This window comes from Falco cherrug, chromosome 9 (assembly GCF_023634085.1).
Source record: "Falco cherrug isolate bFalChe1 chromosome 9, bFalChe1.pri, whole genome shotgun sequence".
Classification (NCBI taxonomy): Eukaryota; Metazoa; Chordata; class Aves; order Falconiformes; family Falconidae; genus Falco; species Falco cherrug.
Window position 1 is genome coordinate 19,261,342 of NC_073705.1, and position 20,400 is coordinate 19,281,741.

The window sequence follows — 20,400 nt, forward strand, 5'->3', positions numbered from 1 at the left end:
GTGATTACACCATCGACAAAAGAAGTGATTGGATCTTGTCTGTGACATGGTTACAGTTTGAAATACATCTTTATTGTACTTAAAGATGACCATGACTAACTTCTCAGACCTCGCTAATGAGCTTTATTCAGGGGTAACTCCTCTTTCTTTCTAAAAAAAGCATTGACTGGAGAATTGGTGATGCTCATGTACTCATACGAAACATTTCTTTCTACATTACCAGTAATGCAGTGTGTTTAAAGTGTTTGAATAATATCAATGAAGCATTAAGAATGGTCTCTACATACTTATTTGTACTGTAGTTTGAGCTGGTTTTCAGAGGTAATACTGCCCCTGCTGTGACTTGCAGAACTAGTTCAACAAGGGTGGTTTAAGCAGTGAACCATTAAACCAACATGGAGCTGGAGTAAGCCAGAAAGACAATGTGGGAGCAAGTAGGGCTGTCCTGGTGGAGAGAGCCTGCCGGAGGCTGGGATGGAGCTAGTTCTGGATTTTGCTTCAGTTAATCTTCTGAACAAGAAAAAGGGGCTTCTGCCACATTTATATAAAGGTTTTATCAGTTTAAATGTAGTGCTTTCTCATGCCTAAGTGTGCAAAGAGGTGTGCCTCCTTTTTACTGCATTTTTCCTCTTCTAATCACAACGTTGGTTTTGGCTGCACAGCCAGCCTGGAACCATCCTTTTCTTCCCTGCACATTAATAATAATTTGAGTATTTATTATGCCATCTTAAACTGGAGCCAAGCTTGATGCCCTTTCAGATCACTTGCAGCTTTCTTTGAACACTAAAATGAATATTCATGGTTTCATCTGACTTGCACTACGTGACTGTGATAAGCAACTAACAAATGTAGGAAGAAAATTAAGTCTCTCTCCAAAAGGGGGCCTGGTGGGAACGCTTAGCTGGGTTGTGACATTGTCTTTCAGTGCTGCTCAGAGGATAGTTTTGTGCATATATAGTCTCATGTAATCCACGACTAGCTCCAGTATTTCATAAATATTGGATGCAGTTCATAAGCTGGAAGGACACAATACTTCTTGGATCACCAAGTAAAAAAAGCAATGAACCAACAGAGCAGATCAGGAATTAGTTTCCATGAAGATATACCCCAGACTGGTGCCTAAGCCTCATCTATTTCAAAGAAAATAAAAATAAACGAGTGACTTGATAGCTATCACTACCCTTGCCCCACAGGATGTTTTAGACTGTAGAGGTCACTATGGAAGTATTTGTACAGATCAGTTTCTCTTTCTCCTACCACAATAATGCCAAATATTTGGAATTTCTTCTCCCTCCTGCAGAACCTTTACAATTACACCAAGGCACAGGCAGATTTTAAGGAGTCCCCTCATCAGCCTCTCTGTGACTTCTCCCCCCCAACACCAGCATTGTAGCTGGAAAGGAAAAAGGCCTTAAGTCATGTATGTGTGGCTTAAATGACTGGGGTCCTAGTAACATCTGGAAGTGCCTGGAAGGCGGCTGCAAAGAGGACAGAGCCGGGCTCTCCAGTCATGCCCAGTGACAGCACAAGAGGCCGCAGGCACAAACTGAAACACAGGAGGTTCCCTCTGACCATCAGGAAATACTTTTTACTATACAGCAGCTGAACACTAGAAGAGGTTGCCGAGAGGGGTGATGGAGGCTCCAGTGTGGGCTACTCAGAAGCAACCTAGATGTGGTCTAGGACAACCAACTCCACTGGCCCTGCCTGAGCCGGGGAGTGGACCAGACAGCCTCCAGCAGCCCCTTCCAACCTCAGCCCTCCTGAGGTTTCCAGAAGCAAGCAAGACACAACCCATCCATCTTGAAAACCTAAAACCCCGCAGCCCTGGAGTGCCTTATCCCGTAACGTCACAAGCCAAAAACCATCTTCTGATTCCACTTTTTTTATTAAAATACCTCATGTATATTGCTCACATTAAAATACAGCAGTAGTTGAATTTTAAATATAGCCACAAGTATAGACACTCAAAAAAACCAAACCCACATCACTTGAATAAAACAAATAAATAAGCCAAATTTGTTTATCAAAGTTCCAGCCCCTCAGGGTTAGATGATCATCACTTCAGACACACTAGAAGTCGTAAGACACTGTACTACCCTACCCATAGGACTATTTTCTCCAAACACCACGTGCAGCCTATCTACAGGACATGGACTAGAACACAGAGGCACTGGGTCTAGAACGGTGGTTATAGTTACCAACCACAGCATAGTAAGATCCTGCTTTACAGTAGCTTTTGGATAATCTATACTAGAATGGCATGGCAAGGCTTTTCTGGGAAAGAATAACTTAGATTTAATCTTTTGACACCTACAGATAAGGTTGGGGGGTTTTATGCAATTCCCAGCATGAGTGGATGCTTAGCCTTATCCTGCAAGTATGCAAAGCTGGAGTCGGTAATGAATTTGTTTTATTAGATGCTGACAACTATGCTCTAATGTAACACTGATTTTATGAAACAGGACACTTGCCTTCTGTTTTAGAAATTATTTGGACTTTTGCATCTGGACATTTAGAATATAGTTTTTTAAAAAAAATCATAGCACAGAAGGACACAGTGTCTGAAGGTCAGTATCTGACTTGTCTTTGTGTAAAGACAAAAAAAAAAATTAGAGCAAATGGCCACTGTTTGGGATTTGGAAAAAAAGACAAGTAGGAATAGCTTTATCATGGGCCAGGCAATTAGAGGACATTTTCTCCATTTCCCCTCACCTCAAAACAAGTGAGAAAAAACCCCAGAAACTAAATTTGCACTGCAGAGTTGTGGATATTTCAGATTGGAGCTATATGCTTTACCTTTAATGAAAGTGTCCCAGGATGTGTGGAAAGAGGAGGTCATCGAAAAGAAATCTTGACTTCTGGTTAATGTAACTGAATTCAACAAAAACACACCAATTCCCATTGTAGAGGCACAATTCATAGAAAGCCGCATCCAAAACTTCAATGAAAACAAGTAAAAATACTAGTCCAAAAATAAATAAAATGTAATTTACTGGTAAGTTATTTTGCTGGTGTAGTGCAAGGTAAGTAAGGTCACAGGAGTGCAGTATCACCTTTTTAGTATAAATACTTTCTACGTAAGTCAGAAGAGCTACAAAATTAGTCTTGAAAAATAACTGTGCAACACATTTAAGATAGACAGCATGCTTATTAAATCCCAGTGTCTAAGCTACCTGTTTAAGTATGATTTACCGTTCTTTTGTCTCAGCTGCCTGAGGGAATTCTGAAGCTTGGTCAGAACCAAATCCATTTGCATCTCTTGCTACCTGTAAACAATTTTATCTATATTATTGATCCCAGTATTCTGTAGCAGTTCATGCCACAGTAAGTCCCAATGTTGGGGTTTTTTTAGTATGGTATTAAAAAGCCACAACTAGAAGAACACTTCCTAAATTAGCAACTAGATTTGAATTATTCGTGTCTGGCATTGCGTAAACATTTCTTTCAGTTCTTTTTGTTTGATTTCATTTATAGCTTCTGGTTCTGCAGGGCTCTTCTGGACCTTTGCCACAGCAAAATTAATCCCTTGAGTCAATCCTGCTTGCGTGATGTTAGCAACTTGGACCATGGAACTGCGAATTTTAGCAAAAGGAGATACAGCTCTGCTGCTGCTACTGTCAGCTGGAGAAGGAGTCATGTGGAGTCCCGTCTCCAAGTTACCAGACACCGATCCTGGGCTTTTATAAGGTTTAGTGAAATCTGTCCCACCAACAGCTAAGAGCTGAGGATCTGGCTCAGAAGACTGTACGTCCAGCTTGGATGGCCTGGAAGGAATGTCTCCGATAGCTTCAGCCTTGGTTTCTGCCTTCTTAGATGGATTATTGCTGGCTTGATTTATTATGTGATGGGGCTCCTGAGAACCAGCCTCAGCCTCCAAAACATCTGACATCTTACTTTGAGCATCGTGCACAAACCTCTGGCAGTACACATCAATAGGTTTAGCAAATTCCATCTCCACGCTGTCAGCAGAAGGCATGGGTATGTCTTCACAGTCAGACTGGCTAGCCTGAGAGACATGGATCTCCGACGGAACGTGAATGCTGATGCTCATGTCAGTGCTGCTTATAGACTGGGAGCGACTGCCCAGCCGCGGAGCTGAGGCGATGATCCCACAGCTAGGCAGCACGTAGTCTGTCTGCCCTATGTTCTCTAGGGAGTCAGTTAGCTGGTTGTCCTCATCGGATTTGGAATTAGTCAGGAAGTCATCAGAGTGGAATGAATCATTATCTGATCCTTCTGTATCAGATTCAGTATGGACTTTAGGATCTACCACTGGATTCTCTAATGTTTCAAGGCTACTATCTGATTTCCAAAGATTCACTTTCAAATTTGGTTTTAAAAAATTGACTTTCACTTCAGGTTTGGTAAAGCTGCCTAACTTCCGAAGATTGCTAATGTTTACATTGGATTTGGTTTGTTTCACCTTTTGATTGAGAGATGAGAACTTGCTCAATAAATAATTTTTGCCTTGGGCCAGGGACCCTCTGTTCCGAGAACGAATGCCAATGATGTCTTCATGAGGTTTACTGCTCCTCCTGGAAGAAGAAAAAGTCTTTAGTGTACAAATCAAGGCAGTCTCATTTATAAACACCAAGTATTTACAGTCTTCCAGTCCACGTCCGTAATAGAGATGGACATTTTGGTTACCAACTTATCCCTTCCTGACATAATTGTACCCATGTAAGCTGATCAAATGCAAACCAACAAAACCAAAGGAGGGCTGATACGGAATGGTAGCCAAGCAAGAGGAAAAGCAAGCTTCTGCAGGCATTTTTAGTTTTTGATGAAACCAGATTTTAATTCTTTGTATTTGTAACCCTGACTTTGTGTATGCTGTACTCTGTAGCCAGATTTAGCAAATACTCAGTCTTCAGTACTGTGAAAAAGAGCAAGATTTCCTGCTACACTTCCTGCTCAACTGGGAAAAGAAACCAAAGTAGTCGCCCAATCAACGAATGCAGAAGCAAGTTACTGACGTACATGCCCTAGCAGTTTTCACTTGACCATTTACCACTGTGCCACACAACACATTTTCTAGTAGTTCATACAGTCTGAATCGTAAAGGGTCCAAAATAATGCAGAGATTACACTTGAACTGGTTAAACATGCTAAGCTTCAGCTAGCCATCCTCTTTCTTTCTACTCCAGAGTCCACACCTCACCAGTATTTGTAGATAAAGGTTACTTCTGTTTAATTTAGGCAACTGATTTAGAGAAAGCTACCTAAGAAAGTCTATTGAGTATTTTTAATTATCAGTTATGCTTCCCCGTGCCCCCTTCTCTTAATGGGCTTGCAAAACAAAGACTTCTGTGCCATTCTGACTGACACTTTGGAGTTTATAAGTTTAACTTCAGCCATTTCTTCACACAAGACCCGTAACATTATCTGGATCTGTTAACCACTCAGCTGCAGTGGAATCCACACCAGATTGTCACTGGGTTGCCTTCTTACTACGGCAGCAGAGATCAAGTTCAGATAGGAAAAAATTTAATTTGACAAACTAATAAACCAACTGATTTGCAGTATGTTATTACATTTGGTAGTGCATATTGACCATAAGCACACATATAAAATAGTATTCTTGCTTATACTTTTAGTTAAGTACCTGCAGACAATTACTGGAAGCCGCATACAGACAGATTAACTCCTAGCACAGCAGCTAGATACAGACATCACATATGACTGTTAGCATGTACTGTCAGCCGCTGACAGGACTGAAAAAGTGGGATACAGAGGGTTCACATCATTTAAGCACTCACCTCTCCAGCTTCTTCTCAATAATGGGCACATCTAATCCCATTGCTTGCTTTGTGATTCTCAGCATTTCTGCAATGCACTGAAGAGTGTCTGAAATGCAAGTAGCAGCCTATCAGACCCTTAAAAAAAACCCTTGAAGTCCCACATTCCAAAATCTACAAAGAAATTAGTCTAATTTTAACATATGTAAGTCTGTTTGGTTTTGTAGGTTGCCTTTTTTTTTTCCTTTCACCCTACAGAATAGCTGCACCCTACAAGTTGCAATTCTGACTTAAAGCTTAAATAATAGTTTCCTTAAGCCTTAACCTCCAGGTGTAAGTGAATCACTGCCATGGTACATCATTTGTGTAAGGAAGAGAAGCGATTATTATTTATTCTAATACTTTTTAACAGAACTCAGTGCTCCAGGTAAGAAGTGATGTTTTCCCCTTATTAGTGCTCATTTAATTTCATTAAACAACAAGCAAGACCATCTCTAGACATTGATTTCATGAAATAAATGAATTATCTTCCACTCTTTAGGAACTAATTTTAAGTTCATTTTATCAGGTTTTGGAGCAGTAAAGATCCGAACATGGACACGCCTCAATTCTAGAGAGACATGCTGCTTTAAAGCCATATCAAACTTATTTTACTTTGCATTAAAACAGTAACATTCTAGTGTTCAAACAGGAAGCCACACAGGGGTTTTGTTGGTTCCTCACCCCACGCAACTGACTATATTAGAACTTACTGTTCTTCCAAAGTTATTTAAGAGCAATGGGAAAAGTAAACACTGGTATACTGAATACACTTTTTTACGTATACAACTTCTACATATGAAACAAACCTTTTCCATCTTCTTCTGGGTTGCGTACCACAGCTCTAAGAGTGTGAAAATATCCACTCGTTTCTTTGTATTTATAATGCAGCCTCATGCAAGAGAACTTCGGTTTGCCAAAGAGAGTGGGCTCAGGCCCTGGGAAATAAACCAGATTAAAAGGCTTCCTTAACCAAAACCCAAAAGAGATGGCACCAAAACCTGTGCCTAAACATAAGTGTTGACAGTCTTTCAGCCTAAAAAGCTTCATGTTTTCTTTAGAGTAGGCTAGACATTGTAAATTATTGTCCCAGTAACTAAACAATCAATTACTTTCAAAAAGCAATCAGACTCACTGTTTATGTCTATTATAATCCATCTGTTTATTACAGATCACCCTTTCAAACAGAAGAGGAAGAACTCTCCACCTGTTACACCCTGTGGTTTAAGGTATGTTCCTGCAAGGTTTAAAGTGAAAGCAAGTATTTTTACCAAGATTTAGACAAAGTACTTCAACTCTCCAATGCCCCGCATCATATCTATATCATTAAATGAGAGTGTTGGGTTTTATAAGGCATTTGGTCTAGATGTTTCAACTATATTCTGTCCATCAGGATATATTATGCATCTCCACCATACACAAGTGGGAGAGACCTTTCCACTGAACTCTTAGAAATTGCACAGGCACAGCAGAAGTTACAGTAAGGAGACTGTGAAATCACTATGCGTTGTGTAATGGAGGATTAAACTATTGGAGAGCGCACACACTGAGGGCCACAAAAATTCCCCTTCTCTCCAACTGGAACACCTTTTTCATCTGTAAAATTAAGGCTGTAATATCTTCAGCACTTTCAGTGGAAAATGCTGGATTTATCCTGCAGATCTTACATTCCTTAGTCAACAAGTAAGTTGAAATAACATAACAAGGTTATTTCATAATTGCATGTTTCTTAACAGACCTTGAGAAGGAAGTTTTAAAAAGTTACAAAACAGATTTAAAGTACAATTCAGAACCAGCTGCTGTATTTTCAAAGAAAAAATGCATAAACCTATGATTCATCATAAACGTTGATCAAATTGTTATTGACATTTGATAAGCAATGCAATTTATTTTGATGAATCCATGGGGGGGTTTTAAGCCTGAAAGAGGGAAAGAGGGAAAATTTAGTGATCAAAGTTTCTATTTCAAGCAGTAGCAAAAGACAGGTATATGAGACCCCAGACTCAACTCTGGCATCCATTATCAGCAAGAAAAAGCACATTTCTGGCTATGGCGGGCTGCACAGGACATATGCAACACACTGAGGCTCGCTGTTTCAATATATTTGTAGGATGCTTTGATAAGCGCTCAAGCTATTGTTAAAAGCGTTCAAGAAAGATATATGGTGACTACATTCTTACCTATTTCTATTTTTTCCAGAGCTTCAAGGCTTAACCTTTGGTACTGATTCACCTTGTCGATTTCATCGTCATAACTACAAAAGAATCAAAATTTAATGCTTCCTAGTAATCTGAAATAAAGCTACTTAGAATTAAACCACACATAGTAAGAGAAAGTGGTAACTTACTAGGCCACGTAGTAGGCACAATTAGAGAGCAACAGCAGAACATCCACGTCCTTATGAGTGGCATCAATGAGACTAAGGAAGGGAAAGAAGAATTAATACAGGGGAGAAGGTTTTACCTGCACAGCTTTAACCCATCCCCAAGGTATTTTAGGAACCCTCTTAAAAGTGAAGGCACATTACAGTATGTCATCACCCGTGATGCTGCTACTTTTTCACAGCCACTGAAAAACCCAGTTAGGCGAGACACTTCACAAGCCAAAATGTGATGTGTCATTAGGCTTACCATAAAGTAAGGGGATCCACATAAGCAACACTCTCTCTCAAACCTGGAGTCTAACAGCTCAAATAGGTCAGCAGCAGGTCAAAAAATAAATAGGAAACCCACAAGCTATTAAAAATGCTAAATGGAAAAATGTCTCCGACTCAATCGAGGTGATGAATCTGTGCTTTGAGTAACTATCATAACATCCTGCTTTGCTATTTTTAAGTGCTGAAGTTCAACGTTCAGTAGATCTAACCACTTTTTCTTTTACAAGTTCGTGAACTTTGAACTTGACAAGGAGATTTATCAGTGAAGTTAGAGCTTATGCTCACTACTTCTCATGAAGAAAAATCTAGGCTTTTCTACTACTGACTCATTACACAAGATTTTAACCCGATAGAGATGGCTTTGAAGTCAAGTTGTACTTTCCCTACAAAGCAATAAGGAACAACAGCTCCTCAAACAGCACCTTCTAGAACTAAGGGCAGCTGGAAGTGCTTGTCAGGGTGCCAGCCACATTTTGGCAATATTAACTGAATGCACGCCTTTCCAGATGGTATTGCAAAGGTAACTCCAGCATGCACCGCTCTTATGGCACTCTGGGAAAAGCGCACGTTTAGAGAACCTTTGCTTTTACAGTTAGAAGTATTCAACCCCGTCAAGGACTCTTGTCACTGTACAAAACTCTCCACTTGTATTCTGTTAACACATCAGCTATCAAAATCATTTAACAACAGTAGTGATTAACAGATGAGATGTGTTATAGTAGCAGCTGATCAATCATGAGTTTATTCAACAAACCTTGGATCACAGTCAATAAGGGCCCATCCTCCATGGAATTTTTCATCATCTGGTAAGAGCAGTTTCATGTAGCTCTGCAACAGCTGGCTGATCAGTTCCTGATGGCTCCTGATGTTCTCCTTGTGCAGGGCTTCATGCTCTTTCTCTTTTGTAAATATGGAGTAAAGATCCTCTGTTACAGGGATACCCTGCATCAAATCTAAATAAAACCCACAAAATACCAAACAAGAAACCAACAGTTAGAAGTGATATACAGCAATAGTCCGATTACTTTGTAAATGTCTTCCAGATGTTTCATATATGGACTCTTGAAAAACAGTTATTCTTTCTGAACAGTGTTGTGCAAAACTGAAGACTCAGTAGGTATAATACTATTTTCTCCTAGTGAAAAGCAAGAGTTAACTCACCATTTTAAAAAACATTTGCTACATAAATTTAACTTTGTCTAAGAGAGATGTCACAAAACAGTTAATGCTAAAATGAAGTTAGGAGCAAATTCTACAGGGAGTTATACTGCAGTTAATCTCCCTGAATTCAGTGTTGTTTCATCTCCAAATGGAGAACGACCATTTCATATGGCGTCCACTACATTGACATGAACATTATATACATACTCAAGGTGCTTCTAAGCTTCGGGGGGGGGGGGTGGGGGGGGGGGTGTTGGGGAATAAATAAAATCAGTCAGAAAGATGAAGATTTTAATAAACTTTTCTAAATACCGTAGTTCAGGTTAGCTGAAATCCTATTCTTACCTATGACTGCTTGCCTATAAGCATCCCTGAAACGATTCAAGTAGTATCTGTTGGCAGAATTAACTCCATCCTTCATTACTCCCGCCAGCTTTCTTTCACCAGTCCTTGTGAAGTCACCCTGTTACACAGAACATACAAATCATGCATATATGCAACTTTGCAGTCTCAGCTCAAAAGCTTTGGCATTCTGAAATTCAGAACTGAATAGATGGCAACTCAGAAATTACGTTCAAGTAACTGTTTCATATAGAAGCTGGATTTTCAGAGAGCATCTACTTCTCATGGCATTGTTTGACTGTGCCGAGAACCTTGTGGTTTTGACAGACATACGTTTCTATATGAATTCCTGATGGAAAACATTAATCTGGACATACATGCCAGCTAACATTAAAGCAGAACTTTCAAGACATCAATCACTGTGATGCTTGTACACCTCAAAAAATCCCCTCATTTTTTGGATGTTTATGTAAAAGGAACACTACTGGAACAATGGCGAAGACTGCAGCTTACTGAGAAGTGGTTTTCATATTCTCTGCTTCTGCTACCAAAACAAGAACAACATAGTGAATGAAAAAGTACATAGCTTCCCAAGCTCAGAAACAAAAGGAAGTTTCTAGGCCACAGAAGGCTTCGAATTTGAATAAAAGCAGTTTTCATAGTTATATTTCACTAGAGGATTCTGTTTTCAGAGACTGTCCGAACATTGGCACAGAGCACTCTTAAAAGCCATGCCAACTACTATGAAGAATATTTCAAGTGTGTTTCACTTTCAAGTTAAGAGAGTGATTGCCATCCAACTGAAAAGAAGTTTAATCCATGAACCTCAACAGCAAGTAGAGAAATCTTCAAGCAGAAGAGCTGAAAATTTAGATGTATAAGTGAGCCTGTGCTTCAGATTTAAAGTTAAAACATTCACTATCGATACAAGTATGTCAGATATTTTATTTTTAAAAAATAATAATGTAAAAGGCTAATCTAAGTTCAGCAGAGAGATTTGAAAAAAAAAAGATTAAAATGTTCAGCATTTTCATTGTAAAGGTTTTTCCAATGCCAAATACCAGGAATACTAAAAATTGTCTCACCAGTGATTATATACACACAGAAAGTAGCTCAAATTCTGTAACTTTTCAAAGCAGCAGGAGTAAGGAGTTTCATGACTGATGTCTGACCTTGGTAGACAGACTGCATTACAACTAATTAAGAGTCTTTACAAAATTAACTAAATATCACCCTGTTACCTACATAATGTGATCTTCAGTCCTTCAGAGTATCTTTTGGAAGTACTGTAACTGCTTAAAAGTACTATAACCATGCTTAAATTTACACAGAAGTAATGCTTGATACAGATCTTAAACCCTTTGCTCAGCCACGCTTTCTATCTAGATGCAAAACTAACAGAATTAAGTTAAAATACAGCCAGCACTGCCACAGGACACCGGGACACTCCAGCCAAGTGTGATACAAAATATTCTTCTGTTAAAAGGCCTGGTACATCTTCAGGACAAAAGCATGCAGAATATTGGGGTAACTTACATATACAGGAGTTCTCCATTGGACATCAAACCTGAAACATAAAATACTGCTCATCACCAGAACAGATAACGCTCTACCTTTACCTTTAAGGCTGCTGTGCCCGCGTACTGCCGGCTTATGGCATCTCCGTTGTTCGCCCATATTATCTGGTAGATTCTATTGCATTTTACTGGCAAAGGCTGTTCTGGTGGCATCACACCCAGTTTTTTCAGCTGGAATTTGACATACACATTAACATAAGGGTCAAGGTAAAAATCATTCTCGGCATCAGAGCTTGATAAAGAAAATGGGAACACTTGCCAAGCATTTAATTAAGTTTTATATGATCTGAAAGAGGAACCCATTCTGATATTTTGACAGTTTAAATTGTTAGCAATGAATCATTGATTTGTTAAACATCATATCACTGGATGCAGCAGTAATACATTAATTATGGATGTAGGAGCCAATCTTCACAAAAAATTAGCTACAGGAAAACAAAGTACCTGAAGTATTGGATGTGTTTCCATTTTCTATAGAGAAATATCAAGAGAACAGACATCACAAAACTTTAACAGGGATAAAAAAGTTAGTATCTTTCATTGCAAAGGCATTTGTGATGTCATAGTTCCGAAAATAAAAAAATGGAATCTCTTACTAGTTACAAGAAAAGCACACCAGATACTTAATCTTTTGTTTCTAGACAGAAGTGCCATCTTCAAACTTTCTCCTCTGCCAAAATAAAACCTTAAAACAACTTCATGTGTTGTGTTTATTATTAATGCTTGTACATTTTGGACAGTTACTGTTTAACACTGATACTGAAAGTAAGATATCTTACTCTTCAGAACAAGTTGTACTTGAAGTTTTCCCAAGATAAGGCTCGGTTACAATACAAACTTTAGTGGTTTTACATACCAACTAAATTGATAAAGCAGCTCATACATAACACTGCAGTGCAGTCACTAAATGTTAGGCCAACTGCAGAGATAATTTAGACTAAATCACAGGCAAAACTCAACTTACTACCAATAAAAAAAATGCGCAAGCACTCTTTGTAATTTAGATGAAAATTGATACAAGTCTGTACATTGACTTTGAAAGCTCTATCAAGTTTCCAGCTGAGAGAAGTTCTATTGTTCCAAGGAAGTGCAAAGGTAAGGTACATGTAACTCCGACTTCTAATTTATGTCATGTACCTTGCAATGCTTAGGGCACTTCTCAGTTATGGATTGATTCCAAAGTACTTCAGCTATAGTATGAGAATGATCTAGCACACCACAGGCTAGTACTAGAGCAATGACTACTCAAGTCCTCTTCACAAAAGTCTAACTCTTGATTTTGAGAGGTTACCCTTGAACTCAGAGTTAATATATCTGGAAATCCTGTTTTAAAATAACAGCTGTGGGATTCCTGGTCTCACACCTCATCCCCAATACTCTTATAGTATGTCAGGAGTTCGTAAAAGCAGGTGACAAAGAGGAACTGCCAGATACAACCGTTAGAGCCATTCATTCTTCATCCTAATGAAGGACCCACACCATCCTTCATTCTAAACATAAACAGGTTTGCTCGTTTTGGGCTGGGCTGTAGCTGAAGCTTCAAAGTTTCAGTGACAGTACTATTAAGTATTCACAGGAGAAGACTATCATCACTGAGCTTCTACATCAAACAACAAATGGGGGTCAGGGCAAAGAGGAGAAAGACTAAAGGAAGGTCTCTCAGTCTGCTCGGAAATTCCTTCTCTATACAGGGAAAACTATTCCAGAGCGTAGTAGTCACAGCCATCTGGGATATTTACATCGTGATTTAATTACTCCTCTCACACAGAGGAGAGAACTAACCTACCTACCCCACTGCACCACAGAATTTCACTTCAAAGTGGCTAAAACAGCATCCAACTTCTAGTTAGAATTTAGTCCTTTAACATCTCATTCCGGGGAGGGATTTGGGGGCTGGGATGTATTTTTAAGCTTTGTATTAATGCGTAACTTAAAATTACTAAATCAGAACAAGAGAATCCTCTCCAAGATGTGGACAGTGATTTCCTCTCTGGAGGAGGACACTAGGCATCACTGTTTCAGAACAACTTCATGTTATTTTAATTGTACATATTACTTTCAGCTTCAGAGCTCTCCAAGCAGTTTGCAAAGACTTTTCAGCAGAGATTAAGATTAGCATTTTTCAAACACGCAGATTACAATTAAGTTCTGAGGTATTCAGTACTTGAAAAAGTATGTTAGTTATACATGCCTGCTGTTCCATGACCACTCTTGCTATAGCAGCCTGCACGACGTTGGTACGATCCAGACAGTCCATGCAGTTAACTCGAAAAATGCCTTCCTGTTTACAAATCACACCAGCTTGGTCAACCCTTTCAACAGAAAAAGAGAGCAAAAGCATACTGAGACACTTGCCACCCAGTGTAATTTATCAGTTTCTACAAACAGTAGAAAACTTCAGCGTGGAGTTGCACTCATCACCCCAGCCACATCCCACTCCGAATTAACAACTCTTGTTCCCACCCATCCTCCTCTTCAGGCCAGATACCAAGTTTACGGCCCCGATAAGGTGTATGTTGGGTATGTAATCAGATGTTGAATCAAATTCAAACATACTAATAATGAGCTTTCAGGAGAAAAGGCATGAGTTTCAGAAACATACAATCTAACAACAGCAACATCTCACTCACAAAACACATTGGAAAATATACAGTAATTGATTGAAGACTGCAGCCATACTTATTACCACAATGCATTAACTTTAATCAGTACAAACTAAAGTTCAAGCATGCCTACTGTTTCCAGTAGCAAGGCTGGCATTCTAGGGTTTGTGGGTCAAACACAGCGTGTTTCACATTAAATATAAAAAACCCTAGAAGTGTTAAATGCAGTAAGCCTCAGGCAGAAAACAGTGTTTCAGAATTTTTGCTGCTACGTGTGTAGAACACCAATACCTCAGAACACAAAAACTCAGGATGCACAAGGTGGGCATCAAGAGAGGAACACAAAATGTATCAGTTAGTTATGACAAAAATCAAGGCCTCTGAATATGTAGTTTCATTTTCTATAAACATTTCATACTAGTCTAAAAACAGTTAACTACCTACCAGCACCACTTCATGTCAAGAATAATATCATGAATGGCATCAGTCAGCGTTTGAACATTTTCGAACTTCATTCCTCGGCTAAAATACAGAATTTCACAGGAGTCAGTTTGAACCAGAGTGGTTATTTTTCTTAATTATTTTGTATTATTTGCAATGCTAACAAAGATAGTATTTTGACTGAGTGGGAGAGATTCTCTCCTGTGATAAACTTTAAAATCGCAGCCAATATTCAGAAATATTTTACAATACCATTCGATATCCAAATCCAAGGCAAGAGATTGAGATCTTTAAATTCTGAGGAATCTGCATTCTTGAATGCTGCCTCCATAAGGAAGAACAAGTGTGCAGTCATTCAGGCATGTGTAACCATTCTGTTCTTATTTTAGACAGACTCAACAAAAGTGGTCACTATAGATTTGAAATCAGGGTGGCCTACCCGGCTTTACCCGCAATTCTACAGAAAAACCACTTACAGATACATCATCCCCTCCTCCCCCCACCACACCAGTTCGTTTTCAGTATTGCTATCTATTCACTCATGCTCACAGTACAAAAAGGAACAGTCCTGGCCACTACACCAGTTCTTGGGAGAAAAGCAAACAAGCAAAACCAAAAGCTCGTTTAAATAAAAGAGTCTGTATGAAATCAGTTCAGGATAACAGTCCTACAGAAAGAAATCTCAAAGGTCATTACAATTCTGAAGGGGTTTTCCCTCCTCCCTCCCCCTCTCAGAGAGTATCTACTGATGACATAGTTATTCAGTCTGTAATGCTTTCCCAGGCCAGATGCAATCCCTAAGATTAAGTTAGGAAATTAAGATTAATACAGTTCTTAGAGCCCCATAATTGTACACAAATGCAGTCTGCTTGACAGAAGCATGAGAAATACATGCCTGTGTATGCTTGGGCATGTGAACACTGCCCTCAACTACGCCAACAGAGTGCAGTCATGAAAACAGCAACTATTTATACTGGATTAAAATAAAATCCAGTGTATTTTATAATGGAAAAACAGCATCAGGGTCCTGAAAGAATCCATTGTATGTTTATAGAAACAAGCAAGGGAAACAGAGGAACAGCTTGCTGTAAAGAATTAAAGAGGAAAGCTACACAGCCTGAGAAGCAGGTCAGCCACAGCTTTACATTCATAGCATGTTTAAGGAAACTTGCTTAAAATGCATAACAACTTCTAAGCTTTGCCTAATAAATAACTGCATATTTAACAAGTCAGGGACACAAGATCAACAAGCTGCAGTGCTTGGTTACCCAAACTCGAACTTTTATAGCACGTTAGTTCACAAACTATATTCTTCCTATTCAAAAGAATAGTGTTTCATGCAGAAGTAAAATAATAATGGCTCTTCTCCTTCCTTCTACTCTCCTTTCATGCTAGTAAAGATGCAAAGTGACACTTTTGAAAAGGGTTCTTACCAGTGCTCATGGAAGTCAAACGAAACGTAAGTCAGATTTGCATTGTTGTACAAAAGAACTTGTTTAAGGTAAGCATCTCCAATAATTTTCTCTCTGCCCGTCTGATCCACCAGATTAATAATAACCTGTTAAAAAATTTAATTAATACTTGTCACCTGCTACACAACTTCCTTAGATACATACCATGGAATGACAAATAGCTCAAGAGTTAAAAGATTTGTAGGCAATCTTGCTGAAGTTACAATCTTTGCTAGATTATACCCAAGATCAAATAAGCTCCAGTAGTTGCATGCCTACCTGAATTTTAATTCAGAAGAGCTATGAATTTACAGAACAGGTACACAGAAGGGGGGCTTATAGAGATTTCTGTAAGTTATTGCTGTTTTTTAAGGGTTACTTACAGAGACACTTGAAAAACTTAAAGTTTTATTTACGTACCACCCCTCCAATTGCCAGTGAGCGTCTAGAAAACCACACGACATATCATCAACAAGAGAAACTAAAAACATGAATGTTCATCTCCTACATTTTCATAAAATAACTATTTTATCATGCAGCACTCACCTGCTTTTTGTAGTTTTTCAGCTGTTCTTCAAAATGTGCACGAAAACAAGACACAGTTTCACTTTCACCTACAAGTCAGAGCAGTGTTAGAAAAAGCCTGTTCAGCAACAAGTCCCGTTTGAAGTATGAATTATACCCAAAGCTGTACTCGAAAAAACCAAGATAGCTTCCCTTAAAGTACTTAGATACATAACACCACATTGTACAGAATTACTTTTGACGTTTTCATCAGTTCGCTCAACTTCAACACTGTTGTTCTACTACTATAGTGTACAGGAAGCACCACTGTTAAATTTTGCTTATATTTCGCTTTTATGCAGGGCAGATTGGACAAAAATTTAACATGCCTGTTTAATCCTCTCACATAGGCACCAAACATCTACATAAACACCTCTCCCAGAAAAGTGATTGTGTTTGTTTCACATCTTGTACTTCTACTTGCTTTTTCAGAAGAAACGTTTGCAAACTGCAAAAGGGGCACATGCAGGACAGCATGACACTAGAAGTGTTACTCATTTCTCCCAAAGGAGAAAACTACTTGTAACTAAAAACCAAAAACACCACCCAGTTGATTCAAGGCACTACTAATTCTTCAAAGTCTCAACTGCTACCTGCAAACCTATCAAGTTCAATCCAATTCCTCACTTTTTTTTAAAAAAAAAGCAAACTAAACCTATTGGAAAAGAATAAAAAAAGAAAAAAAAGATATGAACGAATAAGAACTGCTCAGTTCTATAAACCGATGTCACAGCACAAGCTTCCAGTTGGAACCAATCAAGTGTTCCAAATACTGAGGGGGGGGGAGGGCAGGGGCAGGGATTGGGAGGTGTTTTATTCTGAGTTTCTTCACTTTATGATTTTATTTTGATTTTCATTTCCATGAGGTGGCAACAAATTATCTTTCTCCAGTAAACTCCAGGTTATTTGGTATAAAGTGTTTCTGAGAAAAGTCTCTCCTTTACAGTGGCAAACCTAGAGAAGATTCTGTCAACCTCTACCTTTTAATAAAGTACAGGTATGAATACATAATTCATACAAGCATTCAGGTTGGCCACAATATTCTCATTAGTATTCTTAAATGTTTTGGATTTTACATTATCTTTGAGTGGAAAATGAGGCAAATTTAGATCTGACAAAATCCACTAGATGGTACTGCATTTCAAAGACAAAAGCACACTACAAAACTGATGTTCTATGAAATGTTTGTTTCCCCACATTGAAATAGCAGTTCTTAATGCAGAAGGAACCTCAGCATAAGTTTACTTTGTGGACAAAGGTACGCATAAGACATGAATGTCTAAGCAGGTTCTCAAGAGAAAGCCAAGTTGCCTCCCTTCCCAACCCAGAAAACACTGCAACTAATAAGACTAGACGTAAAACAGATACTTCATTAAGTATTAAAATTCAAGATCTGTTGGAATTTACAATGGACGAGAAGTCAGAGCTCTGCATAGTGGCAATGAGAGCAGCAGTTAACTGGAATCAAGTCATTGTTGTCATTCCTGGCTTCTAGGAAGTGCCACTGAAAGACCAGTGCCAAAGCAACACTTCAACTAACCCATTTCTAAGGGAACTCCGATCTTCAGCTATTCCACTCAAATACTTACTCTTGTCCAGTCGGGGCCGTGGGTTATACCTATATCCAACTTGGCTCCAGAAAACAGGCACAGAGCCTCTTGTTTGTATAAATGAAAGAGTATGATTATGAACATGAATCAGTTGCTCCGTCTCAACATAATTTGCCACATTTCCATTTTTATCAACACCTCTTCGCTTATACCGCATTCCTAGGATGAATAAGAATGATCCATTCATATACAAGTATTAGTCTTAACAATTTCCACTATCATTTTTAACAAGTGTAACACAAGAGAGTTCTACTGTTGATCATGGATTTTTGGCTAAAATTCACTCCTATCCTAGTCTAATCCCCAAAAGTTGTGTTGACTGTATAGGTGAAGTTTACTTTTTGCTGTTCATGGTATGCCAGTACATTGGCAGGGCAAGGCAGTCTACTGGCACAATCAAGTCCCAGATATCTAGCCCACCCTAAAGGATACGTTGCTCCTGTTCTGTCCAGTTCAGCAGAAAGTTTAACTTTAGTGCTTGGTATTTTCCATTAACCTAAAGGCCACCTTTACTGACAGATGCTCCACTTGTCACAGTAACAGATGCCACAAGCAGCCCAAGAATATTTGCATGTCCCACAAAACAGAAGACTCCCCTCATCGCCCTCAACTTGTATAACTAATGCTCACATTAAGAACGGATACCGCTCTTCCGACAACAGTTTTTCGCCAAACCATCTCTGATCTGATCCTTACACAGAACCGGTGTTTGCATATCCTTTACTCAAGGGAGACTACACTGTTATTTCAGAAAGGATGCAGATGGCAGCAATAGATGGGGAAGAACTCAGTAAAGAGAGTTGGAAAAAGTTTCAAGGCCATGGTTTATAGCATAGAAATTCAGTTCCACAGAATCAGAACAACTCTGTTCCAAGTCCTGAAGTAACACGACCAAACTTTTAAACTGAACCTCAACTGTACTAGCTAAGGACTATGGGAGAGAAGGGAAGAGGTTAAAAATAAGGAAGTGAAAGGAATATAAAATACTTATCATGGGGACCTTTATAGGGTCACAAAAGGTCAAAGCAGTATTATGCCTTTAACCAGACAGGGGCTTTTAGACTAGTGCATCAGATAGCCTTTACTTATGTTGTGCCACCAGTAGTAGCTCTTATATCAAAACCCAAACCAAATCATTACATAAGAAACTTCAGCTTCCTTACTTTTGATACCTCAACTTCTGCAGACACTAGGCTTTTACTCTCTTAAGCTTAAGAGCAGCTGTCTTCCTTTATCTCATTATACCTTTCCCTAAGGTCTTGGGCATACTGATAATTTAGTGCAGGGGTTACTTTTTTTTTTTAAATCACAAACAAGCTGCCTGACAAATAATCACTGTATCATACAGAGAAGTATCTTAGGCTTTCAAGTCAATGATTCCTCTGGGTTTGGGTTGTTGTTGGGTTTTTGGGGTTTTTTGAGGGGTTGTTTTTTTATTTCAGAAATGAAAACACTTCAAACTCTTGGCTAAAATTGTGTATTACAGAATGAATTGAAGAATAATTATAGGATTGTTTAAAATATTGCATCAGTTTACTAAAGCAATCTTTTTGTGTCAAGGGAGAAAGTTCTACACAGTGTATGTTCTGGACTAGCAAACCGATGAGTATAGTGTCATTAACAGTAAGAGAAAAATCACTGAGAGATTTGCCCTCCTATTCAGTTTCTGTATCGTTATAACAATTTAGTATAAGGCATATTGCAAGCTAGATACTACCCTGAAACCCTCAACTATGTGCTCAGAGGTGTTTTGACACAATTTTCCTGGGAAATTAATTAAGTGCATTGAAGTAAGCTGTGGTGCAAAGGCCAGTCCCACATCAGGGTAAACTCGCCAGTTCTTTTTCTTATTTTTTGGACATGTTCTGACTGTGTAGGAAAGGAGTTTGACATGGTGGAGAGTATCTTAAAAAGTCTGGTAGATTGAAAAGATTTACTAAATTGTAAAGTGATTCAACCTTTCTCTCTGTGCTCCTAAAGACAAGGAATAATTTGTTTGCCTTGCTACTACTAGAAGTCGTCAAATAAGGTGCAAGACCAAGGCATGACTCTTATTTCACACCTTGGCACTACATAAACATCTGGGACACAGGCACGCACACCCACGTGCCTTTTCAAGTTACTATTCAGCTGCTGTCAAAGCCCTCAAAGACTTCTGAAAATTTAACTCTCAGTCAGGGCTACTGAAACATATCAGGACAGCTGTACGCCAGGT

General features: G+C 38.9%; 1 protein-coding gene across 1 annotated transcript in view; it reads right to left on the reverse strand.

Annotated features, from left to right (window-relative positions):
• Positions 1-2,986: 2,986 nt before the first annotated feature.
• The window catches only part of INPP5F (inositol polyphosphate-5-phosphatase F), a 44,648-nt gene continuing 27,234 nt past the window's right edge, over positions 2,987-20,400 (reverse strand). The window contains exons 8-20 of the mRNA XM_055720338.1: positions 18,165-18,344; positions 16,558-16,625; positions 15,994-16,118; positions 14,564-14,641; positions 13,708-13,828; positions 11,559-11,687; positions 9,943-10,060; positions 9,191-9,389; positions 8,128-8,199; positions 7,961-8,034; positions 6,590-6,718; positions 5,763-5,850; positions 2,987-4,538 (exon numbers count right to left, since the gene is read on the reverse strand). Of these exons, the coding sequence (XP_055576313.1) occupies positions 3,404-4,538; positions 5,763-5,850; positions 6,590-6,718; positions 7,961-8,034; positions 8,128-8,199; positions 9,191-9,389; positions 9,943-10,060; positions 11,559-11,687; positions 13,708-13,828; positions 14,564-14,641; positions 15,994-16,118; positions 16,558-16,625; positions 18,165-18,344 (2,516 nt within the window). The 3' untranslated portion in view covers positions 2,987-3,403. The remainder of the gene's footprint in view (positions 4,539-5,762; positions 5,851-6,589; positions 6,719-7,960; positions 8,035-8,127; positions 8,200-9,190; positions 9,390-9,942; positions 10,061-11,558; positions 11,688-13,707; positions 13,829-14,563; positions 14,642-15,993; positions 16,119-16,557; positions 16,626-18,164; positions 18,345-20,400) is intronic.